Source organism: Hoplias malabaricus, chromosome 18 (genome assembly GCF_029633855.1).
Source record: "Hoplias malabaricus isolate fHopMal1 chromosome 18, fHopMal1.hap1, whole genome shotgun sequence".
In the NCBI taxonomy this organism is placed as follows: Eukaryota; Metazoa; Chordata; class Actinopteri; order Characiformes; family Erythrinidae; genus Hoplias; species Hoplias malabaricus.
The window spans coordinates 31,140,261-31,161,555 of NC_089817.1; the positions used below are offsets into that span (position 1 = coordinate 31,140,261).

Genomic DNA, 21,295 nt, shown 5'->3' on the forward strand with positions numbered 1-21,295 from the left:
AACGTTGGTTAGACGTTGAAATATGGTTAGTAATCAAAGTCAGATATTACTCAAAATGTAACGTCGGGATGACATCAAACTCCAACGTTGTGTAGATGTTGATTTTTAGTTGGAAATGAAAATCGGGTTGACGTCAAAACCCAACATCGATGTGACATCAAGACCCAACGTAGGTTAGATGTTGAATTATGGTTAGTAATCAAAGTCAGATATTAGTCAAAAATTAGCGTTGGGATGACGTCAAGCTCCAATGTTGTGTAGTTGGTGATTTTTAGTTGGAAATGAAAATCGGGTTGACGTCTAAACCCAACATTGATGTGACATCAAGACCCAACATTGGTTAGACGTTGAAGTATGGTTTGTAATCAAAGTCAGATATTACTTTAAATTTAACGTCAGGATGATGTCATGCTCCAATGTTGTATAGATGTTGATTTTTAGTTGGAAATGAAAATCGGGTTGACGTCAAAACCCAACATTGGTGTGACATCAAGACTCAATGTAGTTTAGACACTGATTATGGTTAGTAATCAAAGTCAAATATTACTCAAAAATTAACGTTTGGATAACGTCAAGCTCCAATGGTGCATAGATGTTGTTTTAGTAGTAATGAAAATCGAGTCAAAGTCTAAACCCAACACTGGTGCGACATCGAGACTCAACACTACTGTATTTCACATTTACAGCATACTACTGTAATTAAATAATAGAATACTTTACTGTAAAAACTGATTTACAGTAAATAACTGGCAGCTGAGTTCCCAGACAATTACTGTATTTTTACAGGAATATTAATGTATTTCAACTTTACAAAATACTACTGTAATTGAATAACAACACTTTACTGTGAATATTGGGATTTACAGTAAATACCTGGCAACAGAGTTTCCAGCCATTTACTGCATTTTCACAGGAACACTATTGTATTTAAAATTTACAGAATACTACTGTAATTGCAATGTTTTACTCTAAATATTTAAATGTACAGTAATCCTTTCAACAGACTTGCCAGCCATTTACTGCCTTTTTTTCCAGAAACAATACCTTTTTACAGAGGAAAACTAATTACAAACAGTATCTAAATTACATTCAATTCTTTATGTATACTGAACAATACCAGCATGTAATATTTTTGTAATAAGATTATAGCGTTACTATTAAATAAAAAAAAATCCAAAGTCTGCCAAGCATGAAAACTGTAAAAATACTATAACGATAACATACACAAAAGAAGTCCAAATTTACATTTAGAATTAAAATCAGTAATACACTTTATTAAAACCGAATATATTCAAAATGTGGACAAATTTCAAGTACTACATAACATGTTTAAATCATTTATGTTTTTACTTGAAATTTATATTTTTGCCCCTTATGATATTTGTTTTTTTTTCTAACCAAAAATACTTCACAATATCCAATTACATTATTGCCTTGATGAATTACAAGAAAGGTGCCCAAATCTTTATAGTAAAACATTACGTTATATCACATGACTTTTGATCTTACCATACCAGACATAGTAAAACATCCATTATCTGTAACCGCTTATCCAATTTAGGGTCGCGGGGGGTCCAGAGCCTACCTGGAATCATCGGGCGCAAGGTGGGAATACACCCTGGAGGGGGCGCCAGTCCTTCACAGGGCATAGTAAAACATGAAAAATGTAATAAAAAATATGCAATCTGGATTACTAAAACTTTGTATTTCAAATATCATCAGTGAACCCAACATGTTACTGACTTAGAGTCAGTTTTGTGTTGAACATGACCCTTTAAATAAAATTATATTCAAAGTCCATCAGTTTCTTTAAAGAGAGGATACACACGGATACATGGTTCAGGACTTCTTGGTTGCTCTTTACGTTGACCACCCCTGAGGATTTGTACCAATGAGGCATCTATAAAAATAAAAATTACATAAATTAGTAACAGCAGGCACAAGGCACAAAAAAGTTGCAATAAAAATAGTGTAGACAAAGCTTAGAGGATACAGTAAGGGGAAGATCAGATGGCATCATGGGCAAGACAATTTTTAAAACTAAACATAGCACAAAAATAAGGAAAGTTTTGTTTGGTAGATTATATCTTTGTTGTAACAATGCTTCTTGGCAATAAATCTTATACTGTGGGAATCATGTTAATTTCCCTTTGAAATGGTGCCACATTTATAAGGAACATGTATTTGTGGGATGAGCAGTAGAGATGAGTATGTGGGTTGTGCCAATGAAACATCAGCCCAATCCTCTCTGCCGATGCCAAAGAGCTTATTCTGCCATTGACTCGTTTGGTGGGTTGTGACTGGCTGACTGAAGTTTGAAGAAACAAGACATATTGGCAATTTAACAGTTTATTCTTTTAACAAAAAGGAGCCTCAGTAGCGTGTGGAAGAACCATAAACAGCCAAAACAGCCCAGCACCTTCTCCTTATGATGGTCACCATCCTGGTTACACACTGCTGGTCACACACGTGGTTGTGTTGGTCAATGTGGCACGAACAGCACGCCCAAGCTGATCCCACAAGTGTTCATTGGGGTTGAGGTCAGGAGCTAGCAGGCCATTCCATCCTCTCCACTACCAAATTCTGGAGGTAGTCTCTGATAAACACCGCTCTGTGGGGGCAAGCGTTGTCATTTTGGAGGATAGAGTTTGGTCCCAGACTGTGGAGATATGGGATTGCCACTGGTTGTAGAATTTCATCTCAATCTCTTTTTCTGCATTGAGATTGCTTCCAATGATGATAAGCCTCGTTTTTCCTGTGAAGGAAATGCCGCATCACACAAAATAAGCTGTTTGGCACTGGCAGTGAGTATTTGACAAATATTTCACGGGCGCAACCCACATACTCAGCTCTACTGCTCATCTCACAAAAGCATGTTTCTTACAAATGTGGCACCATTTAAAAGTGAAATTAACAGTATCAGTATAAGGTTTATTGGCAAGAAGCACTGTTACAACAAAGAAATAATCTACCAGACACAAATTTCCTTACTTTTTGTGCTATGTTTATTTTTCTGCAAGTAATCAGAGGAAATGAGTGACATAAAGGGTGAATTATATTAATAATTACAGTTAGATAATGCAGCATGTCCTATTTGGTGCTAAAAATAAACACTAATACTTTGACATTGTATTTTGTTATGGCTTTCATAATGTCATATCCATTTCTTTTAGGCATATCGAGATATGAATTTTTGGTCATATCGCCCAGCCCTAGTTGTTGCTTGCTCACAATTTTAGCAGTGAAGACAGATATTAATACGAGCTCAACAAAACCATTTTTTTCCAAAAGTACTGCAATTTCAATTTGATACCTGATCTAAAAGCCATGTAGACAGATATGCTATGCAATATTTCAATGTATCATATGTAGTGGAGTATGGACCGAATAAAGAAATGAAAGTTTGAATAAAAAAATCTCCACTCTGACAAGGATTTTCATCTGCAAAAGAATCCAACATTCCACAGGATTGTATGTGTGTGCGCAGATCCGTTTTAAAACACACACAACCCCTCACGCACACACATAAGGTCTGCATCAAAGGACTGACCAGGACGCCTGGCCACGGCTCTTTCCTCTCTTCAGAAACGTAAAGATAACAAGCCCATTTTTATGATGCTTTTAAGAAACAGGAACTTCAAACAAAGTGGGGGTTTATAATCCCATTTATGGCCGTGGCGCCTAAAAGGCGAAGCTTATCTCGTGTGAAAATCAACAGCTGGCAGTGCCGATTTAACTCGAGTTGACCCCCGGGAAGCTCATCCGCAAAGGACGTACGACATGGATCAACAGACCCCAAGTGGACATTGGCGAAACTACGCCTCGCCCGAGGTCGCCTAAACAATAACGAAAATAAATCAAATTCTGATTAATATGTATACGCAATATGTACGAATGTCACTCTATTGTCTTCAGATGAACATCTATCAACCAATGAAGTGATATGTATTACTGTTGTCAATCATGAAAGAAAATGTCTGTCTCTAACTAAAGGAAACGAATTAATATTTTCTAACATAATATTGTAAATGGGACGTAAACACGACGTACCCAAGATAAAATTTTATGTAAATATTTAATATTAATAATCCAGGACACTCATTGTGATATGTTACTAACATGTATAGGAAATTTCGATACGCGAAATTTCTATCTTATTACTGTTTGAATCTCTGATCCAACCTTCTCCCTTTCCTCTTTCGGGAAGCCACTCACGTGAGTCTCGGACCCCGGATCCAATCAAAGGAAGGACACCTCCCAATAGGGCGTGACCGCGCTATCTTTGAAAAGAGGGTGCCGGCTCATTTCTCTCTCTCTTGTTCTTCACTCTTGAACACTCTTACGTTTCCGCTCTGAACGCTCTCTTCATTTTTACTCTTCTCTTGCTCTCTTGCTTCTGAACGCTTTTACGCGTTCTCTTGGTTTTATTTCTTTAAGTTGCAACCTCTCGAAGCGAGACATTTTCTTTCCTTCCCTCCGACAAACAAAGACATTAAAGGACCTCGTTACGCTACCCAGGAGACGTCTTGAGTTAGCTAGAGTATAAAGTTTTTACTAGTAACGTCGAGGGATTTGAATACCTTCTTTTCTTTTAATTCTGTTTGTTTTATCGCCCAATCTAAGTTTAATCTCACGAGTGATCAAAGCAGGCGAAACTTATTCGTGGCCAGAATAAGATATCACCCCTTTAGATTAGTTGATAGCGGATATATTAGCGTTATAAGCCGACATCTGAGGGCACTACTTCTGGAGAATCGAGCGACGAGGTAACTACTCTGAAGACGCCTCCCCTTTCTCAGGGGGAAACCAGCCAGGCCCGCAGTCCTCCGTGAAAAGGGAAATCCCGGCCAACGTCACCACGCCTGAGGCCAAGAGTGTCTGACTCACCCTGGAAGGAATTCCCTTTCAACGAGCCTACCTTCAACGGCGCTGAGAGGACGAGAGGCGAAACCCGGAGCACGGAGATCAAACCCGTGGGACCCGACGGCTCGGTAAACGGCCACAGAGTAAGCAAGCTAAATTCATCCATTCTCCAGAAGCTGGTGTCTAATTAAGTCCCTTGATAAATTTTATACCCTAATTAAAACCTCAGTAGCGATACATTAGTCATAAGTCCTAGTGCCTAGCTTATCTTTAAATTCGAATCGGTTTCCCCTGCGTTGATGCCGTGAGGTTTCAAGATTATGCTATGTTAAGTAAATATCCTTCTTTCTTTTGTTAATAAATATCTTCATTATTTGAAATTACAGTGTGTACAGTCTATTCATTAAAGGTCTGAAAATCCTGAAGATCTCACTTAGCTTGACTATCATTTATTCTCAAACTAATTATTAACGTTTTAATTGCTTAAGCCAATTATAAACTTTAATTACTATCATTAGTCAAATATCAGTAATCATAAGAGTTTGACGTCAACGCTATAAACACAATATATACATTTTATAAATATATATACTATATATATTTATATATATCACGGTGTATACCCAATATACACTACACATAGTAATCAGAAAATCCTCTATTTGACCTTTAATTTCACATATCAAAAGCACAATTTTCAACTGCATCAAATGATTCCCACAATGACCCTGATTAGAATTAAATGGTTGCAGCAGATGAATGAATGAACAGTAACTGCTCTTCATAATAATTTCACAAAAATTATCCAACAGAAAGGGGTCAAAATTTTAAAAAGCAGTTACGTTCAGATAATTTTAGACTTTTTTAATCAATTTTCATACATGGGGTTTATGCATCAGAAAAGACGTTTATATGCAAATATGCAAATATTTACAAGGGAATGCAAAATTTTTCCCCCAGGCCCTTTAGGGGCTTGGTAGAATGGAGCTCAAAATTCTGCAGCAAAATACAGTAGCCTATAATTCTCAATATGGCACAAAGTAAAATCTATTTCACAGCATAATCTCCCCCCATCGTGCACCTCATTCACACTTGACACTCCAAATATATATTAAGTAATAATCTGGAATGGAGTTTGCCTGTAGCTAACATTTCATGTTCTGCTTTTACAATTCTCTGTTATAATGAACGTAGCTAATTTTACCAAACTGACCAATATCAATGAAAAGAATCCCTTTCCATCTCTATGTTTATATTTCCCTCAGTTCTCTTCTTTAAAAAGCATTACTCTGCTAGCTAACTAAATCTCGAATATTACCTGCAAGAAGCCCAAAACTGGACTTTGAGTTTACAATTGTTTGTACAGTTAAATTATCGTTCTCTACCTGGTGGTCTGTGCTACACTAAATATAAATAAAGAATGCTACGACTGACCCGTCCTTTCACCGGCAGCCTGTTTCAATGGAGCAGAACCCCCTCTTTGTTTTCTTCCCGCCTCTTCTCTCCTACCTTTCCCTCAGCCTTCTGCTTGTAACCTGTCACAAAACTGGTGATATCTCAGGCTCCAATCCCCTCCAACGGACTAATTTGAGGGGGGGTAACGCCAGTTGACGATATCTGCGACGATAAAACATTAACATTTTTTGGGAGCAAACAAGTGTGCAAATTCCACAGGAGTTATCTGATTAAATGTTAGCGGCTATCATAACTAGCACCATCTATCTTGCTAAAAAGCAGTACCAAGACAATGTGATTGGAAACGTTTAGAGCTGTATGATTAAAACATACAGTTACTCATTACTGTTCCAAAATCCCTAAAGTATGACAACGCTTGCAGCCTATGAATATGTTTTGTCTCTTACTTTTCGTCTCTTTCTCTCCGTCTCTGTTCTCGCCACCCTGCCCCAAGAGAACCGTTAGCCCTGTTCTCGCTAACCGCCCCACCCTCAACAAAATAATTTAAATAAATAAAACAATATTAACACAAAACATCATTATCATCGTCATCATCATCATCATCATCATCTTTTAAGCTTGTCCATTTCAGGGTCGCGGTGTAACAAAAAAAAAATAAAAAAAATAACACAATTCTTTCTCTTTTTTATTTGGACAAAAAGTATTCAATTGTCCTGTTCTGGTTTTGTTTTGTAGTGAGGCCTACAACTGACGTTAAAAAAATGTATTGTACCATTGCTTAAAGGAGAGGGAAAAAACCCCAAAAACACGAATGTAATTTTGGAACAATCTAAGCTATATTTACATTGTCAAAATAATAAAATAAGTGATAAATAAATGGTGTAAATAAGTTACTCACCTTTAGATGCCATGTGCAGTCCTCAGCCTCCCCAGTTCACAATACAGTGAAATACTGTAAAGCTAGTTGCTTCATTGCTGCTTCCAGTCTGTTACCCAAGATGCATTACAGTACACAGTAAAATACTGTATTCAAAAATACATTACAATACAGTAGCAAACTCGCTCCAGCAATGTTTTTGTTGAACTGATGTTAGAAGACTGACGTTTACAAGGTGTTGGGTTTTGGTCACCATACATTAAAACAATTTGTTGGTATTTTACGTCAATTTGACATCAGGATGTGACGATTGGAAGATATTGGATTTTGGTTACATAACAGCACAACTTAAAACCAAGAAATTATCAACATCTATTGATGTTAGGATGGCACATTGAGCTGAGGTTAAATTTCAGACATTTATCAGACGTTGGGATTTGGTCACCATACCTTACAACTTAATGTTGGTAATTTACATCAATTTGACATCAGGATGTGACGATTGGAAGATGTTGGATTTTAGTTACATAACATCACTACTTAAAACCAACAAATTATCAACATCTATTGATGTTAGGATGGCACATTGAGCTGACATTAAATTTCAGACGTTGGGATTTGGTCACCATACCTTACAACTTAATGTTGGTAATTTACGTAAATTTGACATCAGGATGTGACGTTTGGAAGATGTTGGATTTTAGTTACATAACATCACTACTTAAAACCAACAAATTTTCATCATCTATTGATGTTAGAATGGCATGTTGAACTGACTTTTAGACTGACGTTTACAAGGTGTTTTGGTCACTATACATTAAAACTATTTGTTGGTATTTTATGTCAGTTTGACATCAGGATGTGACGTTTGGAAGATGCTGGATTTTGGTTACATAACATCACAACTTAAAACCAACAAATTATCGACGTCTATTGATGTTAGAATGGCACAATGAGCTGACGTTAAAATTTAGACATTTATCAGATGTTGGGATTTGGTCACCATAGCTTACAGCTTAATGTTGGTAATTTATGTCAATTTGACATCAGGATGTGATGTTTGGAAGATGTTGGATTTTGGTTACATAACATCATAAATTAAAACCAACAAATTTTCAACGTCTATTGGTGTTAGAATGGCAGGTTGAACTGACGTTAAAATTCAGACGTTTATCAGACGTTGGGATTTGGTCACCATACCTTACAGCTTAATGTTGGTAATTTACGTCAATTTGACATCAGTATATGACGTTTGGAAGATGTTGGATTTTGGTTACATAACATCACAAATTAAAACCAACAAATTATCAATGTCTATTGATGTTAGAATGACAGGTTGAACTGACGTTAAAATTCAGACGTTTATCAGATGTTGGGATTAGGTCACCATACCTTACAGCTTAATGTTGGTAATTAACGTCAATTTGACATTAGGATGTGATGTTTGGAAGATGTTGGATTTTGGTTACATAACATCACTACTTAAAACCAAAAAATTATCAACGTCTATTGATGTTAGAATGGCAGGTTGAACTGACGTTAAAATGCAGACGTTTATCAGATGTTGGGATTAGGTCACCATACCTTACAACTAAATGTTGTTATTTTACGTCTATTTGACATGAGGATATGACGTTTGTTAGACATTGGATTGTGGTTACATAGTATCATGACTTGGAACTAAGTAAATATCAGTGTCATATGCCGTCAGTTTCTTACGTCAGTTTAACATCGGTATTAGACGTTACTCTGACGTAAAATTTTGGTCATCCGACGTCACAACCAACATTCAACTACATATCAACGTCTTTTGACGTTGGTGGCCAGCTGGGTGGAGGAACTCCATGCAGACATGGGGAGAACACACCAAACTCCTCACAGTCACCCGGAGCGAGACTCAAACCCCCAACCCCAGGATCCTGGAGTTGTGTGACTGTGACACTACCTGCTGCACCAGGGTGCAGCCCTCTGTGTAATTAATGAAAAAAATATGTTTATCCCTACATGTCATGTTATTGTGAGATTAAAAATAAATATGTGAAATTTAATTCAGTTACACTGTATGTACCTTGAAAAAAAAAACTGTAAAATGTGAGAATTTATGACTCAAATGTGGGAAACTGTATTTTAAATGCTGGAAATTACACAGTATATACCAGGAAAGTAGACCCTAAAATGTAGGAAGATACACTGTAAGTACCATTTGAGTACATTGTAAAATATGTGCTGTATTATGTGTTGTGGGAAGGACAGTTTCAGAATAACACTGGAGTATTACTTGAGCAATGGGGATTGCTGACGCAACAGCCAATCCTTTGGGAGGGTTCAGATTAATCTATAAAAATTGAGTGGAATTGTATCAGTATGGTAATAATAAAAAAAAAATGTCTAGGATGAACATAACGGAGCATCAACAAAACATCACAGTTCAGTACTGCTTTCCTGACAATAACTCATCTTGCATAAAGGAGGTCCAAGGAGGCCCAGCTTATATGTTATTGTTCATTATTCTCTCATGTATTTCTGTGTGCACTGTGTTTCTGAACCTGCTGGTGATCATCTCCATCTCTCACTTCAAGCAGCTCCACACTCCAACCAACCTGCTCATTCTCTCTCTGGCTGTGGCAGATTTTCTCGTGGGACTGTTTGTAATGCCTGTGAAAATAATGGAACTTGCTGACTCTTGCTGGTACCTTGGAGAATTTTGGTGTTATATTTCTCCAATAATTAATTTCCTGTCAATTACTGCATCTCTCTGTAGTCTTATTATCATTGCAGTGGATCGCTACATTGCGGTCAGTGATCCTCTACTTTATTCCACCAGAATCACAGTGTGTAAAATGTCTGTGCTCATAACTCTGAGCTGGTCTTTCAGTTTATTTTATAATATCATCTACCTGTATTTCAATGGCTATTTCTTTCAATTTCAGATAAGATGCTATGGGGAGTGTGTCTTGTATGTAAGACATTTCTGGGTAACCATTGACCTTGTTATTTTTTTCATAATCCCTTGCTCTATTATATTAGTGTTATATTTCATCATTTTTAAAGTTGCAAGACGTCAAGCCAAAGCTGTCAGAGCTGTGACTAATGGTCTCTCACAGAATCAAGGAGACAAAGTCTCAAGTTCTTCTGAAACCAAAGCAGCAAAAACTCTGGGAATTGTGATTTTTGTTTACCTTGCTAGCTGGATACCAATTTATTTAAGTTCTATGGCAGATGAAAATGTTACCTCTGTGTCCTTAATGTATACTGTGTTTGCCTGGCTGATGTACATGAACTCCTCTATGAACCCACTGATTTATGCCATTTTCTATCCTTGGTTCAGAGAAACAACAAAGTATATTGTAAGCTGCAGAATATTTGAATCTTCATCTTCAATGATTAATCTATTTTCTGAACGTCTCTAGTGTCAGACTGAGAAACTTACTGACAATTTACAGTTATAGAAAACTTTCTGAACAATGCCACTTACAAAAAAAAAAGACATGTTGCTTGTTTAGTAGATCATGAGTCTGTGGATATAACAGCTAGGTACAGTGAAATCAACACACAATGCACTCATTATTGTTTAGATTTCAGGTATGAAAACAATATAACATTTATTATACTAACTGTTTTATTAAACAATCAAACTGGGATTTAATATGTTTCTGTATTGTCATCTCTGTTGTGTCATGACTTATTAAATCTGAATTATGATGTGTCCTCCCAGTACAATTGCTGCCATTGCCCCATGTTAAATAGCACAGAAACATGCACAACTGCACAACAAAAGAGCTTCTTCCTGTATGAACTTTCTTGCTCCTTCCCCATACAGGTCTGACCAATAAGTAAAGAAAACATCCTCACATGGTTTATAGTGAAGCATTTTGGTGTGCTTTGATTTATCACTGTGTGAAAACAAACTAAAATTAGGGAAAAACCATCCAAGTATACAATCTCGTGAATTGAATTTAACCAGAACAAACAAACTATAGGTGTGATAACACCCGAAGATTAAACCAACCTCCAAATTTAAGCCTGACTCTATCAATAACCATAAGCATAGTCCTAACTTTAAGCTTAACCCTAATCCAAAAGATCAGAGGCAGCATGGCTTTTTCTCAGCAAGTGAAAATGAATGAATGAATGTTTAAATAAATAATGGATAAATAAATAAGCCACCCACACAAAGGTCTACAGCATTCTTTAATTAATGCATGTTCCAGCACTTAACACACATTGAGTGTATTAAGCCAAAAAGCAAAACCAGTGGATGCATGTTCACATAGTGATTGTGAATGTACAGTACCAGTCAAAAGTTTGGACATCTCATTAAATGACTTTTCTTTGTATGTATGTATTTATTTATTTACTATATTTTTAATCATTATTGTAAATTAACCTTCCTCCTATGTTAGCTTTCCATTACCGTATCTTATGTTAATGGGTCGGTTTTGACCCATGTCTTAAATCAGCCATAAGATACCCTAAAAACCATTAATTATCAACCCATTTGTTTCTTACCTCTTGTTTACATTGTTAGGCTTCCTTATCCATGAAAGGATTGGTTTTCATTTTTCATTGTTGCATACTGTATACTGGAGATACTGTATACTCTACAAAACACATTTGGCCATACATGTCTGGACATCTCTGTCTTTCCTTGTTTTGTGAAACAAGGCAAAGATAGAAGCTCCTAACTGAAGCTTGAGTGGTTGTAGGAAGAGCTAGCTGTTGGTGTATAGTGTGTTTATGTTTTCAGATTTGGCACTTGTGTTTGTTTTCTGATTTAAAATTATACCTGGTTCAAAATTGACCCTAACAACAGAAAAGCCATAATTTTAAAAATAGCATTTTATACTTTAGTAAAAAACAATAAATACAACAGTGCATTCAAAATTTTAAAGTGTAGTTTAATTTTTTTCAATTTAAATAAAATTTGATTCAATTATTTTAATTTTTGAATAAATAATTTATTTTCAATTTTCACTTTACTATATATTTTGATATTTGAATTTTTATATTTTTCAATTGCAGAATTTGTTTTCAGATTCAAATCTTATTTTTTTTAGTTTCAAATCTTTTTTTTCGGTCACAGATCTTATTTTCACATTCAGATCCTTTTTTTTCCAGTTTCGGTTCTTTGTTTTTCGGCTTCAGACTTCTGACCCTTTTCTCGCGTGGGAGGTGGGACATCAGTGGCGAGGGGCGTGGTCTAACGACTGACAGCATTGCAATGAAGGTGGAGGAGCTTCCTCTGTGTTGACAATGAGAACTGTCGTTGAACACTCACGTTATATGCAATATTCAGTGTAAAACATTGACTTCAGTGACAAAGTCCTTTACAGTGAGCTCTTTTAGACAACATTTGGCACCTATAACAGTAAAAGAGCTATAAACTCTGTCAGAGTGCGTAATTCCACAGCCACACTTTAGTTTCCCAGCACTTTGCTGCCGATGGCGTCCGCTCCATCAGGATAAAGCTGGCACAGCAACAGAACCAAAGCACGATTTACGGTGGAATGGAACATCAGAATCAAGATTCTTGACCAGCTCACTGCAGCTTTGTCCTGACGGAGCGGACGCCATCACCAGCAAAGTGCTGGGAAACTAAAGTGTGGCTGTGGAATTACGCACTCTGACAGAGTTTATAGCTCTTTTACTGTTATAGGTGCCAAATGTTGTCTAAAAGAGCTCACTATAAAGGACTTTGTCACTGAAGTCAATGTTTTACACTGAATATTGCATATAACGTGAGTGTTCAAAGACAGTTCTCATTGTCAACACAGAGGAAGCTCCTCCGCCTTCATTGCTATGCGTTAGACCACGACCCTCTCCGCAGATGTCCCGCCTCCCACGCGAGAAAAGGGTCACAAGTCTGAAACCGAAAAACAAAGATCCGAAACTAAAAAAAAAGGATCTGAATGTGAAAATAAGATCTGTGACCGAAAAAAAGATTTGAAACTAAAAAAATTTAAGATTTGAATCTGAAAACATAAAATTCGCAATTGAAAAATATAAGAATTCAAATATCAAAATCTATAGTAAAGTGAAAATTGAAAATGAATTATTTCTTCCAAAAAATAAAATAATTGAATCAAAATTCTATTTAAATTGAAAAAAATCAAACTACACTTTTTAAAATTTTGATTGCACTGTTGTATTTTTGAAAGTTCAATCTCAAGATTTGAACTTTCAGTTTTAGATTTTTTTTTCAAATGAACAAAACTTTTGACCCTAATATAGCTCCATATGCATTTAAAACCTAAAAAGTTAAGACCCTAACACAAGAGGAAGTTTAACATGGAAGACATTAAAACTATGAAGGAACACATATGTTTGGAGGCTCAGGACATCTCAATGTTTTTATCCAATCACTGTGAATGGTGTATACAATCCTCAAAGTGCCGTTTGGTCAGATGGGCTTCTATTTGGCTTTTTCCTTTAAAGTGCCTGCAGATACGTTGATGAAAGACAAGGATAAGAGCTAACATTAATTAAGCTGGTGTCAGATACTCTGTCATTACTTTTGGGAATGACACTTCCAGAGTAACAATGCTGTAATAACTACAAGTAACAATGGGAGGGTTCATTTCTACCTATAAATAGGCAAAGGGAATGCATCGATTTATAATAACATATTTACATAATGAATATCACAGAGCATCAGGAAAACATAGTCCAGTACTGCTTTCCTGACAACAACTCATCTTGCAGAAAGGAGGTCCGAACAGGTCCTGCTTATATATTTCTGTACATTGTTCTCTCATTTATATCTGTGTGCACTGTGGTTCTGAACCTGCTGGTGATCATCTCCATCTCTCACTTCAAGCAGCTCCACACTCCAACCAACCTGCTCATCCTCTCTCTGGCTGTGGCTGATCTTCTTGTGGGATTGATTGTTATGCCTGTGAATATAATGCAACTGATTGACTCTTGCTGGTACCTTGGAAAATTGGGCTGTTACATTTATCCAGTTATTAATTTCCTCGCACTGTCAGCATCTCTCTGTAGCCTCATTTTCATTGCAGTAGATCGGTACATTGCTGTCAGTGTCAGAGGCTATTGCTCTAAGACTGCAAGGGAGGCTCAGCTTCTCCTAAAATGTCAAAAAATAAGTGATCAAATATATATTGTTGTGTGTACATGTCATTGAATAAATATGCACTACAACGCGCTCAACTTTTGTTCAGAATCAGCTTCTTATCACTGGTAAAGACGCAGCTTTCCTCTCAATCATTCCCGTAGCTCAGCGTCCACAGAGTTCAATAGTGAAGCAGCAAAACGAGACGAGTCATTGGATAAATGCTGGGCTTTGTCCCGCCCATCGGACGCTCAGCGTCTCTGGGGTCTATGGGGCAGTGGGCTGGCCTCGGCTGGCCCAGACGCTCAGCTTCTGCATGATGATTGGATGATCTGTCTGAGGCTGAATCCCTTTTTGATTGACAGCGAAATGAGCGAATCAGCGATCCTTTGGTGTAAAGATCCGTGGGAGCATTACATTTTCATTCTGTTCTGAGTTGAACCAGACTTTCTTAAACCTCTTTTCTTTGTTAAAAACGACTAGCGACAAATCGAGCTTCTATTTCTGGTGGGTTTTTTTTGTAGCTGCTTGTGTTTGGAGACTGACTTCTATCACTCTTTCTGACTTCTATCGCAGTTTCTGACCAGCGGGTGCTGCTGAGCCCCTCCACCGTCACAAAGCACTCACAGGCGGACACACTTCACATGGGCCAAGGCCGTTTAAGCAGCCTAGCTCTGCTGGCTATTGAGAGGACACTAGTCAAGTCCCTGGAAAAGACGCCTTGTTGGTACGACAGGGTCACAGATCATTTTCTTGAAAAGGAACGGAGGGTAGAATTTACGTATAAATAAACCGACACATTTTATGATGTAGGCCAAAATTGAGCTTCCCCTCCTTGAAAGACCAGCATCTGCCACTGGTGTCAGTATATATATAATGGCAGAATCAATAAAAAGCAGAGACTTAAAGCTTTAATTTCATATCTTGAGTGTCTATATCGCAACTGTAATACTTCACATATACAGAGAAATGTAAACATGAGTGTTTTTTAGCGTTATAGCGTTAGAACAGGATTCCTTGAAGGACAACACAACCTCATACAAAGAAAACTTTATTCTTGTGTGTGCTCTTAAAAATTATTGTATTTTTGTGTACTCACAAGTTTCTTTAAAATGATTAATTCTTTCATAATCAAGGCTTTCAGTTGTTTTTTTTAAATTTTTTTATTTTATTATTATTTTTTGTGTGATTCTCTTATAAACCATTATAGAGTTATTGTAATAACTGTGTGGATATATGTGTATATATAAATGTATAAATGTACTGATGATACTCATACATCAAATTCCATTGAGCCCCGACCACATTGTGGTTGTTGGTGATGTAGCACATACAGTTCACATGGAACTGGTGGCACTGAGCATGCATTAACGGTGCCATTGGGGCTAGGTACAGTCTTAGTCACCAGGAAAGTGGGTCGGGGATGCCAAAATACACTGTTGAGTCTTCTGGAGGTGTTGTGGACTTAATTCAGTGAAACACTGATGAGGGGAAGTGCCTACCTGATGACCCCTGTGAAGAACTAATGATGTGTGGTGTAGCTTGGGTACTCATGAGCAGGGTTCAATGAGTAACCATAGTTGTTAACAATAGCTGGTTGCTGATCATAAACGTCACAGCAAACCTAGTAGGTAGATGTAGGATACTGTTAAATGTTGCTAGAGGTAACTCGTTGCTGACTGAATTATAAAGGGCCACAGCAACCTTAGTGTTGAGGTGTAGGTTTCAAACTACAGAAATTTTTAATAATATATTATTTATTTCAAATATATTACACACTTTCTTTTAACACTTCTCAGTTGTTTACATGGGTAAATGTTAATCCTTCAAAATATAATTAATTAAAAGTACAGTATAGTCACATTTCACTGCCAAACTTACATCGGAAATCTTCCTTAATCTGCTGTAAGAACAGCAGAACATCACTTGTCATTTCAGTGTAATTCATTCCTTCATTGTCTGTAACCGCTTATCCAGTTCAGGGTCATGGTGGGTCCGGAGTCTACCCAGAATCACTGGGTGCAAGGCAAGAACAAAGCCTGGAGGGGACGACACACACTTAAACATTCTGTGGGAGGAAACTGGAGCACCTGGAGGAACTCCATGCAGACATGGGGAGAACACACCAAACTCCTCACAGTCACCCGGAGCGAGACTCAAACCCCCAACCCCAGGATCCTGGAGCTGTGTGACTGTGACACTACCTGGTGCACCAGGGTGCAGCCCTCTTTGTAATTAATGAAAAAAGATATGTTTATCCCTACATGTCATTTTATTGTGAGATTAAAAATAAGTATGTGAAATTTAATTAAGTTACACTGTATGTACCTTGAAAAAAACACTGTAAAATGTGAGAATTTATGACTCAAATGTGGGAAACTATATTTAAAATGCTGGAAATTACACAGTATGTACCAGGAAAGTAGACACTAAAATGTTGGAAGATACACTGTAAGTACCATTTGAGTACGTTGTAAAATATGTGCTTTATTATGTGTTGTGGGAATGACAGTTTCAGAATAAAATTGGAATATTACTTGAGCAATGGGGATTGCTGACGCAACAGCCAATCCTGTCAATGGGAGGGTTCAGATTAATCTATAAAAATTGAGTGGAATTGTATCACTGTGTTAATTATAAAAAAAATGTCTAGGATGAACATAACGGAGCATCAACAAAACATCACAGTTCAGTACTGCTTTCCTGACAACAACTCATCTTGCATAAAGGAGGTCCAAGGAGGCCCAGCGTATACGTTATTGTTCATTATTCTCTCATGTATATCTGTGAGCACTGTGTTTCTGAACCTGCTGGTGATCATCTCCATCTCTCACTTCAAGCAGCTCCACACTCCAACCAACCTGATCATCCTCTCTCTGGCTGTGGCAGATTTTCTTGTGGGACTGTTTGTAATGCCTGTGAAAATAATGGAACTTGCTGACTCTTGCTGGTACCTTGGAAAAATTTGGTGTTATATTTCTCCAATAATTAATTTCCTGTCAATTACTGCATCTCTCTGTAGTCTTATTATCATTGCAGTGGATCGCTACATTGCGGTCAGTGATCCTCTACTTTATTCCACCAGAATCACAGTGTGTAAAATGTCTGTGCTCATAACTCTGAGCTGGTCTTTCTGTTTATTTTATAATATCATCTACCTGTATTTCAATGGCCATTTCTTTCAATTTCAGATAAGATGCTATGGGGAGTGTGTCTTGTATGTAAGACATTTCTGGGTAACCATTGACCTTGTTATTTTTTTCATAATCCCTTGCTCTATTATATTAGTGTTATATTTCATCATTTTTAAAGTTGCAAGACGTCAAGCCAAAGCTGTCAGAGCTGTGACTAATGGTCTCTCACAGAATCAAGGAGACAAAGTCTCAAGTTCTTCTGAAACCAAAGCAGCAAAAACTCTGGGAATTGTGATTTTTGTTTACCTTGCTAGCTGGATACCAATTTATTTAAGTTCTATGGCAGATGAAAATGTTACCTCTGTGTCCTTAATGTATACTGTGTTTGCCTGGCTGATGTACATGAACTCCTCTGTGAACCCACTGATTTATGCCATTTTCTATCCTTGGTTCAGAGAAACAACAAAGTATATTGTAAGCTGTAGAATATTTGAATCTTCATCTTCAATGATTAATCTATTTTCTGAACGTCTCTAGTGTCAGACTGAGAAACCTACTGACAATTTACAGTTATAGAAAACTTTCTGAACAATGCCACTTACAAAAAAAAAGACATGTTGCTTGTTTAGTAGATCATGAGTCTGTGGCTATAACAGCTAGGTACAGTGAAATCAACACACAATGCACTCATTATTGTTTAGATTTCAGGTATGAAAACAATATAACATTTATTATACTAACTGTTTTATTAAACAATCAAACTGGCATTTAACATGTTTCTGTATTGTCAGCTCTCTTGTGTCATGACTTATTAAATCTGAATTATGATGTGTCCTCCCAGTACAATTGCTGCCATTGCCCCATGTTAAATAGCACAGAAACATGCACAACTGCACAACAAAAGAGCTTCTTCCTGTATGAACTTTCTTGCTCCTTCCCCATACAGGTCTGACCAATAAGTGAAGAAAACATCTTCACATGGTTTATAGTGAAGCATTTTGGTGTGCTTTGATTTATCACTGTGTGAAAACAAACTAAAATTAGGGAAAAACCATCCAAGTATACAATCTCGTGAATTGAATTTAACCAGAACAAACAAACTATAGGTGAGAAAACACCCAAAGATTAAACCAACCTCCAAATTTAAGCCTGACTCTATCAATAACCATAAGCAGAGTCCTAACTTTAAGCTTAACCCTAATCCAAAAGATCAGAGGCAGCATGGCTTTTTCTCAGCAAGTGAAAATGAATGAATGAATATTTAAATAAATAATGGTTAAATAAATAAGCCACCCACACAAATGTCTGCAGCATTCTTTAATTAATGCATGTTCCAGCACTTAACACACATTGAGTGTATTAAGCCAAACTGCAAAACCAGTGGATGCATGTTCACATAGTGATTGTGAATGTATAGCACCAGTCAAAAGTTTGGACATCTCATTAAATGATTTTTCTTTGTATGTATGTATGTATGTATTTATTTATTTACTATATTTTTTTAATCATTATTGTAAATTAACCTTCCTCCTATGTTAGCTTTCCATTACCGTATCTTATGTTAATGGGTCGGTTTTGACCCATGTCTTAAATCAACCATAAGATACCCTAAAAACCATTAATTATCAACCCATTTGTTTCTTACCTCTTGTTTACATTGTCTAGACATGTCTGTCTTTCCTTGTTTTGTGAAACAAGGCAAAGATAGAAGCTCCTAACTGAAGCTTGAGTGGTTGTAGGAAGAGCTAGCTGTTGGTGTATAGTGTGTTTATGTTTCCAGATTTGGCACTTGTGTTTGTTTTCTGATTTAAAATTATACCTGGTTCAAAATTGACCCTAACAACAGAAAAGCCATAATTTTAAAAATAGCATTTTATACTTTAGTAAAAAAAATAATAATAATTTTCAGTGTAAATTCAGTGTAAAACATTGACTTCAGTGACAAAGTCCTTTATAGTGAGCTCTTTTAGACAACATTTGGCACCTATCGCAGTAAAAGAGCTATAAACTCTGTCAGAGTGCGTAATTCCACAGTCACACTTTAGTTTCCCAGCACTTTGCTGGCGATGGCGTCCGCTCCGTCAGAACAAAGCTTCAGATAAGATCTGTGACCGAAAAAAAAGATTTAAAAACTAAAAAAAAATAAGATTTAAATCTGTAAACATAAAATCTGCAATTGAAAAATATAAGAATTCAAATATCAAAATCTATAGTAAAGTGAAAATTGAAAATAAGTTATTTCTTCCAAAAAATAAAATAATTGAATCAAAATTCTATTTAAATTGAAAAAATTCAAACTACACTTTTTAAAATTTTGATTGCACTGTTGTATTTTTGAAAGTTCAATCTCAAGATTTGAACTTTCAGTTTCAGATTTTTGTTTTCAAATGAACAAAACTTTTGACCCTAATATAGCTCCATATGCATTTAAAACCTAAAAGTCAAGACCCTAACAAAAGAGGAAGTTTAACATGGAAGACATTAAAACTATGAAGGAACACATATGTTTGGAGGCTCAGGACATCTCAATGTTTTTATCCAATCACTGTGAATGGTGTATACAATCCTCAAAGTGCCGTTTGGTCAGATGGGCTTCTATTTGGCTTTGTCCTTTAAAGTGCCTGCAGATACGTTGATAAAAGACAAAGATAAGAGCTAACATTAATTAAGCTGTTGTCAGATACTCTGTCATTACTTTTGGGAATGACACTTCCAGAGTATTAATGCTGTAATAACTACAAGTAACAATGGGAGGGTTCATTTCTACCTATAAATAGGCAAAGGGAATGCATCGATTTATAATAACATATTTACATAATGAATATCACAGAGCATCAGGAAAACATAGTCCAGTACTGCTTTCCTGACAACAACTCATCTTGCAGAAAGGAGGTCCGAACAGGTCCTGCTTATATATTTCTGTACATTGTTCTCTCATTTATATCTGTGTGCACTGTGGTTCTGAACCTGCTGGTGATCATCTCCATCTCTCACTTCAAGCAGCTCCACACTCCAACCAACCTGCTCATCCTCTCTCTGGCTGTGGCTGATCTTCTTGTGGGATTGATTGTTATGCCTGTGAATATAATGCAACTGATTGACTCTTGCTGGTACCTTGGAAAATTGGGCTGTTACATTTATCCAGTTATTAATTTTCTCGCACTGTCAGCATCTCTCTGTAGCCTCATTTTCATTGCAGTAGATCGGTACATTGCTGTCAGTGATCCTCTACTTTATTCCACCAGAATCTCAGTTTGTAAAATGTCTGTGCTCATAACTGTCGGCTGGTCTTTCAGTTTATTGTACGTCTTCATGTACTTGTACTTTAATGATCATTTCCATCAATCTCACATACGATGTTATGGGGAGTGTGTCCTTTTCATTAAATACTCCTGGGTCATTGCTGACCTGGTCCTTTTTTTTGTACCCCCCTGCTCTATTATGCTAATATTATATTCCATTATTTTTAAAATTGCAAGACATCAAGCTAAAGCTGTCAGAGCTGTGAATATTGGTGGCTCAAAAAAACGAGAAAAGCTTTCAAAGTCTTCTGAAACCAAAGCAGCAAAAACACTGGGAATTGTGATTTTTGTTTACCTCACTTGCTGGATACCATTTTATTTAAGTAGTCTAATGGATGAAAATGTTGCATCTATGTATTTAGTGTGGAATATCATTATGTGGCTAATGTACATGAACTCTTCTGTAAACCCCCTGATTTATGCCATTTTCTATTCATGGTTCAGGGAATCAGTTAAGTGTATTTTAAACTGTAGAATATTTGAATCCTCATCTTCAAGATTTAATCTGTTTCAAGAACGTTTCTAAGTTCAGACTAATACAAGAAAAAAGGAACTGTTGCTTGTTTGTAGGAGTGAATTTGTTGGTATAGCTGCGAGGCACTGTTAAATTCCCTTCTGATTTCTTCTTTTGTGC

The 21,295-nt window shown here is 36.6% G+C and overlaps 3 protein-coding genes across 3 annotated transcripts; all 3 read left to right on the top strand.

The window, feature by feature from the left end:
- Nucleotides 1–9,549: 9,549 nt before the first annotated feature.
- On the top strand, nt 9,550–10,566 carry LOC136674435 (trace amine-associated receptor 13c-like). Its single transcript, XM_066650442.1, has one exon. It carries the CDS (start codon nt 9,550–9,552, stop codon nt 10,564–10,566), a length of 1,017 nt encoding a protein of 338 aa, XP_066506539.1.
- A 3,224-nt stretch (nt 10,567–13,790) lies between these two features.
- Nucleotides 13,791–17,896, top strand: LOC136674436 (trace amine-associated receptor 13c-like). Its single transcript, XM_066650443.1, has 4 exons — nt 13,791–14,151; nt 14,893–14,896; nt 17,248–17,321; nt 17,538–17,896. Exons 1-4 carry the CDS (start codon nt 13,791–13,793, stop codon nt 17,894–17,896), a joined length of 798 nt encoding a protein of 265 aa, XP_066506540.1.
- A 2,280-nt stretch (nt 17,897–20,176) lies between these two features.
- On the top strand, nt 20,177–21,187 carry LOC136674286 (trace amine-associated receptor 13c-like). The gene has a single exon (XM_066650208.1). The coding sequence runs from the start codon at nt 20,177–20,179 to the stop codon at nt 21,185–21,187; it is 1,011 nt and encodes a 336-aa protein (XP_066506305.1).
- Nucleotides 21,188–21,295: the final 108 nt, after the last annotated feature.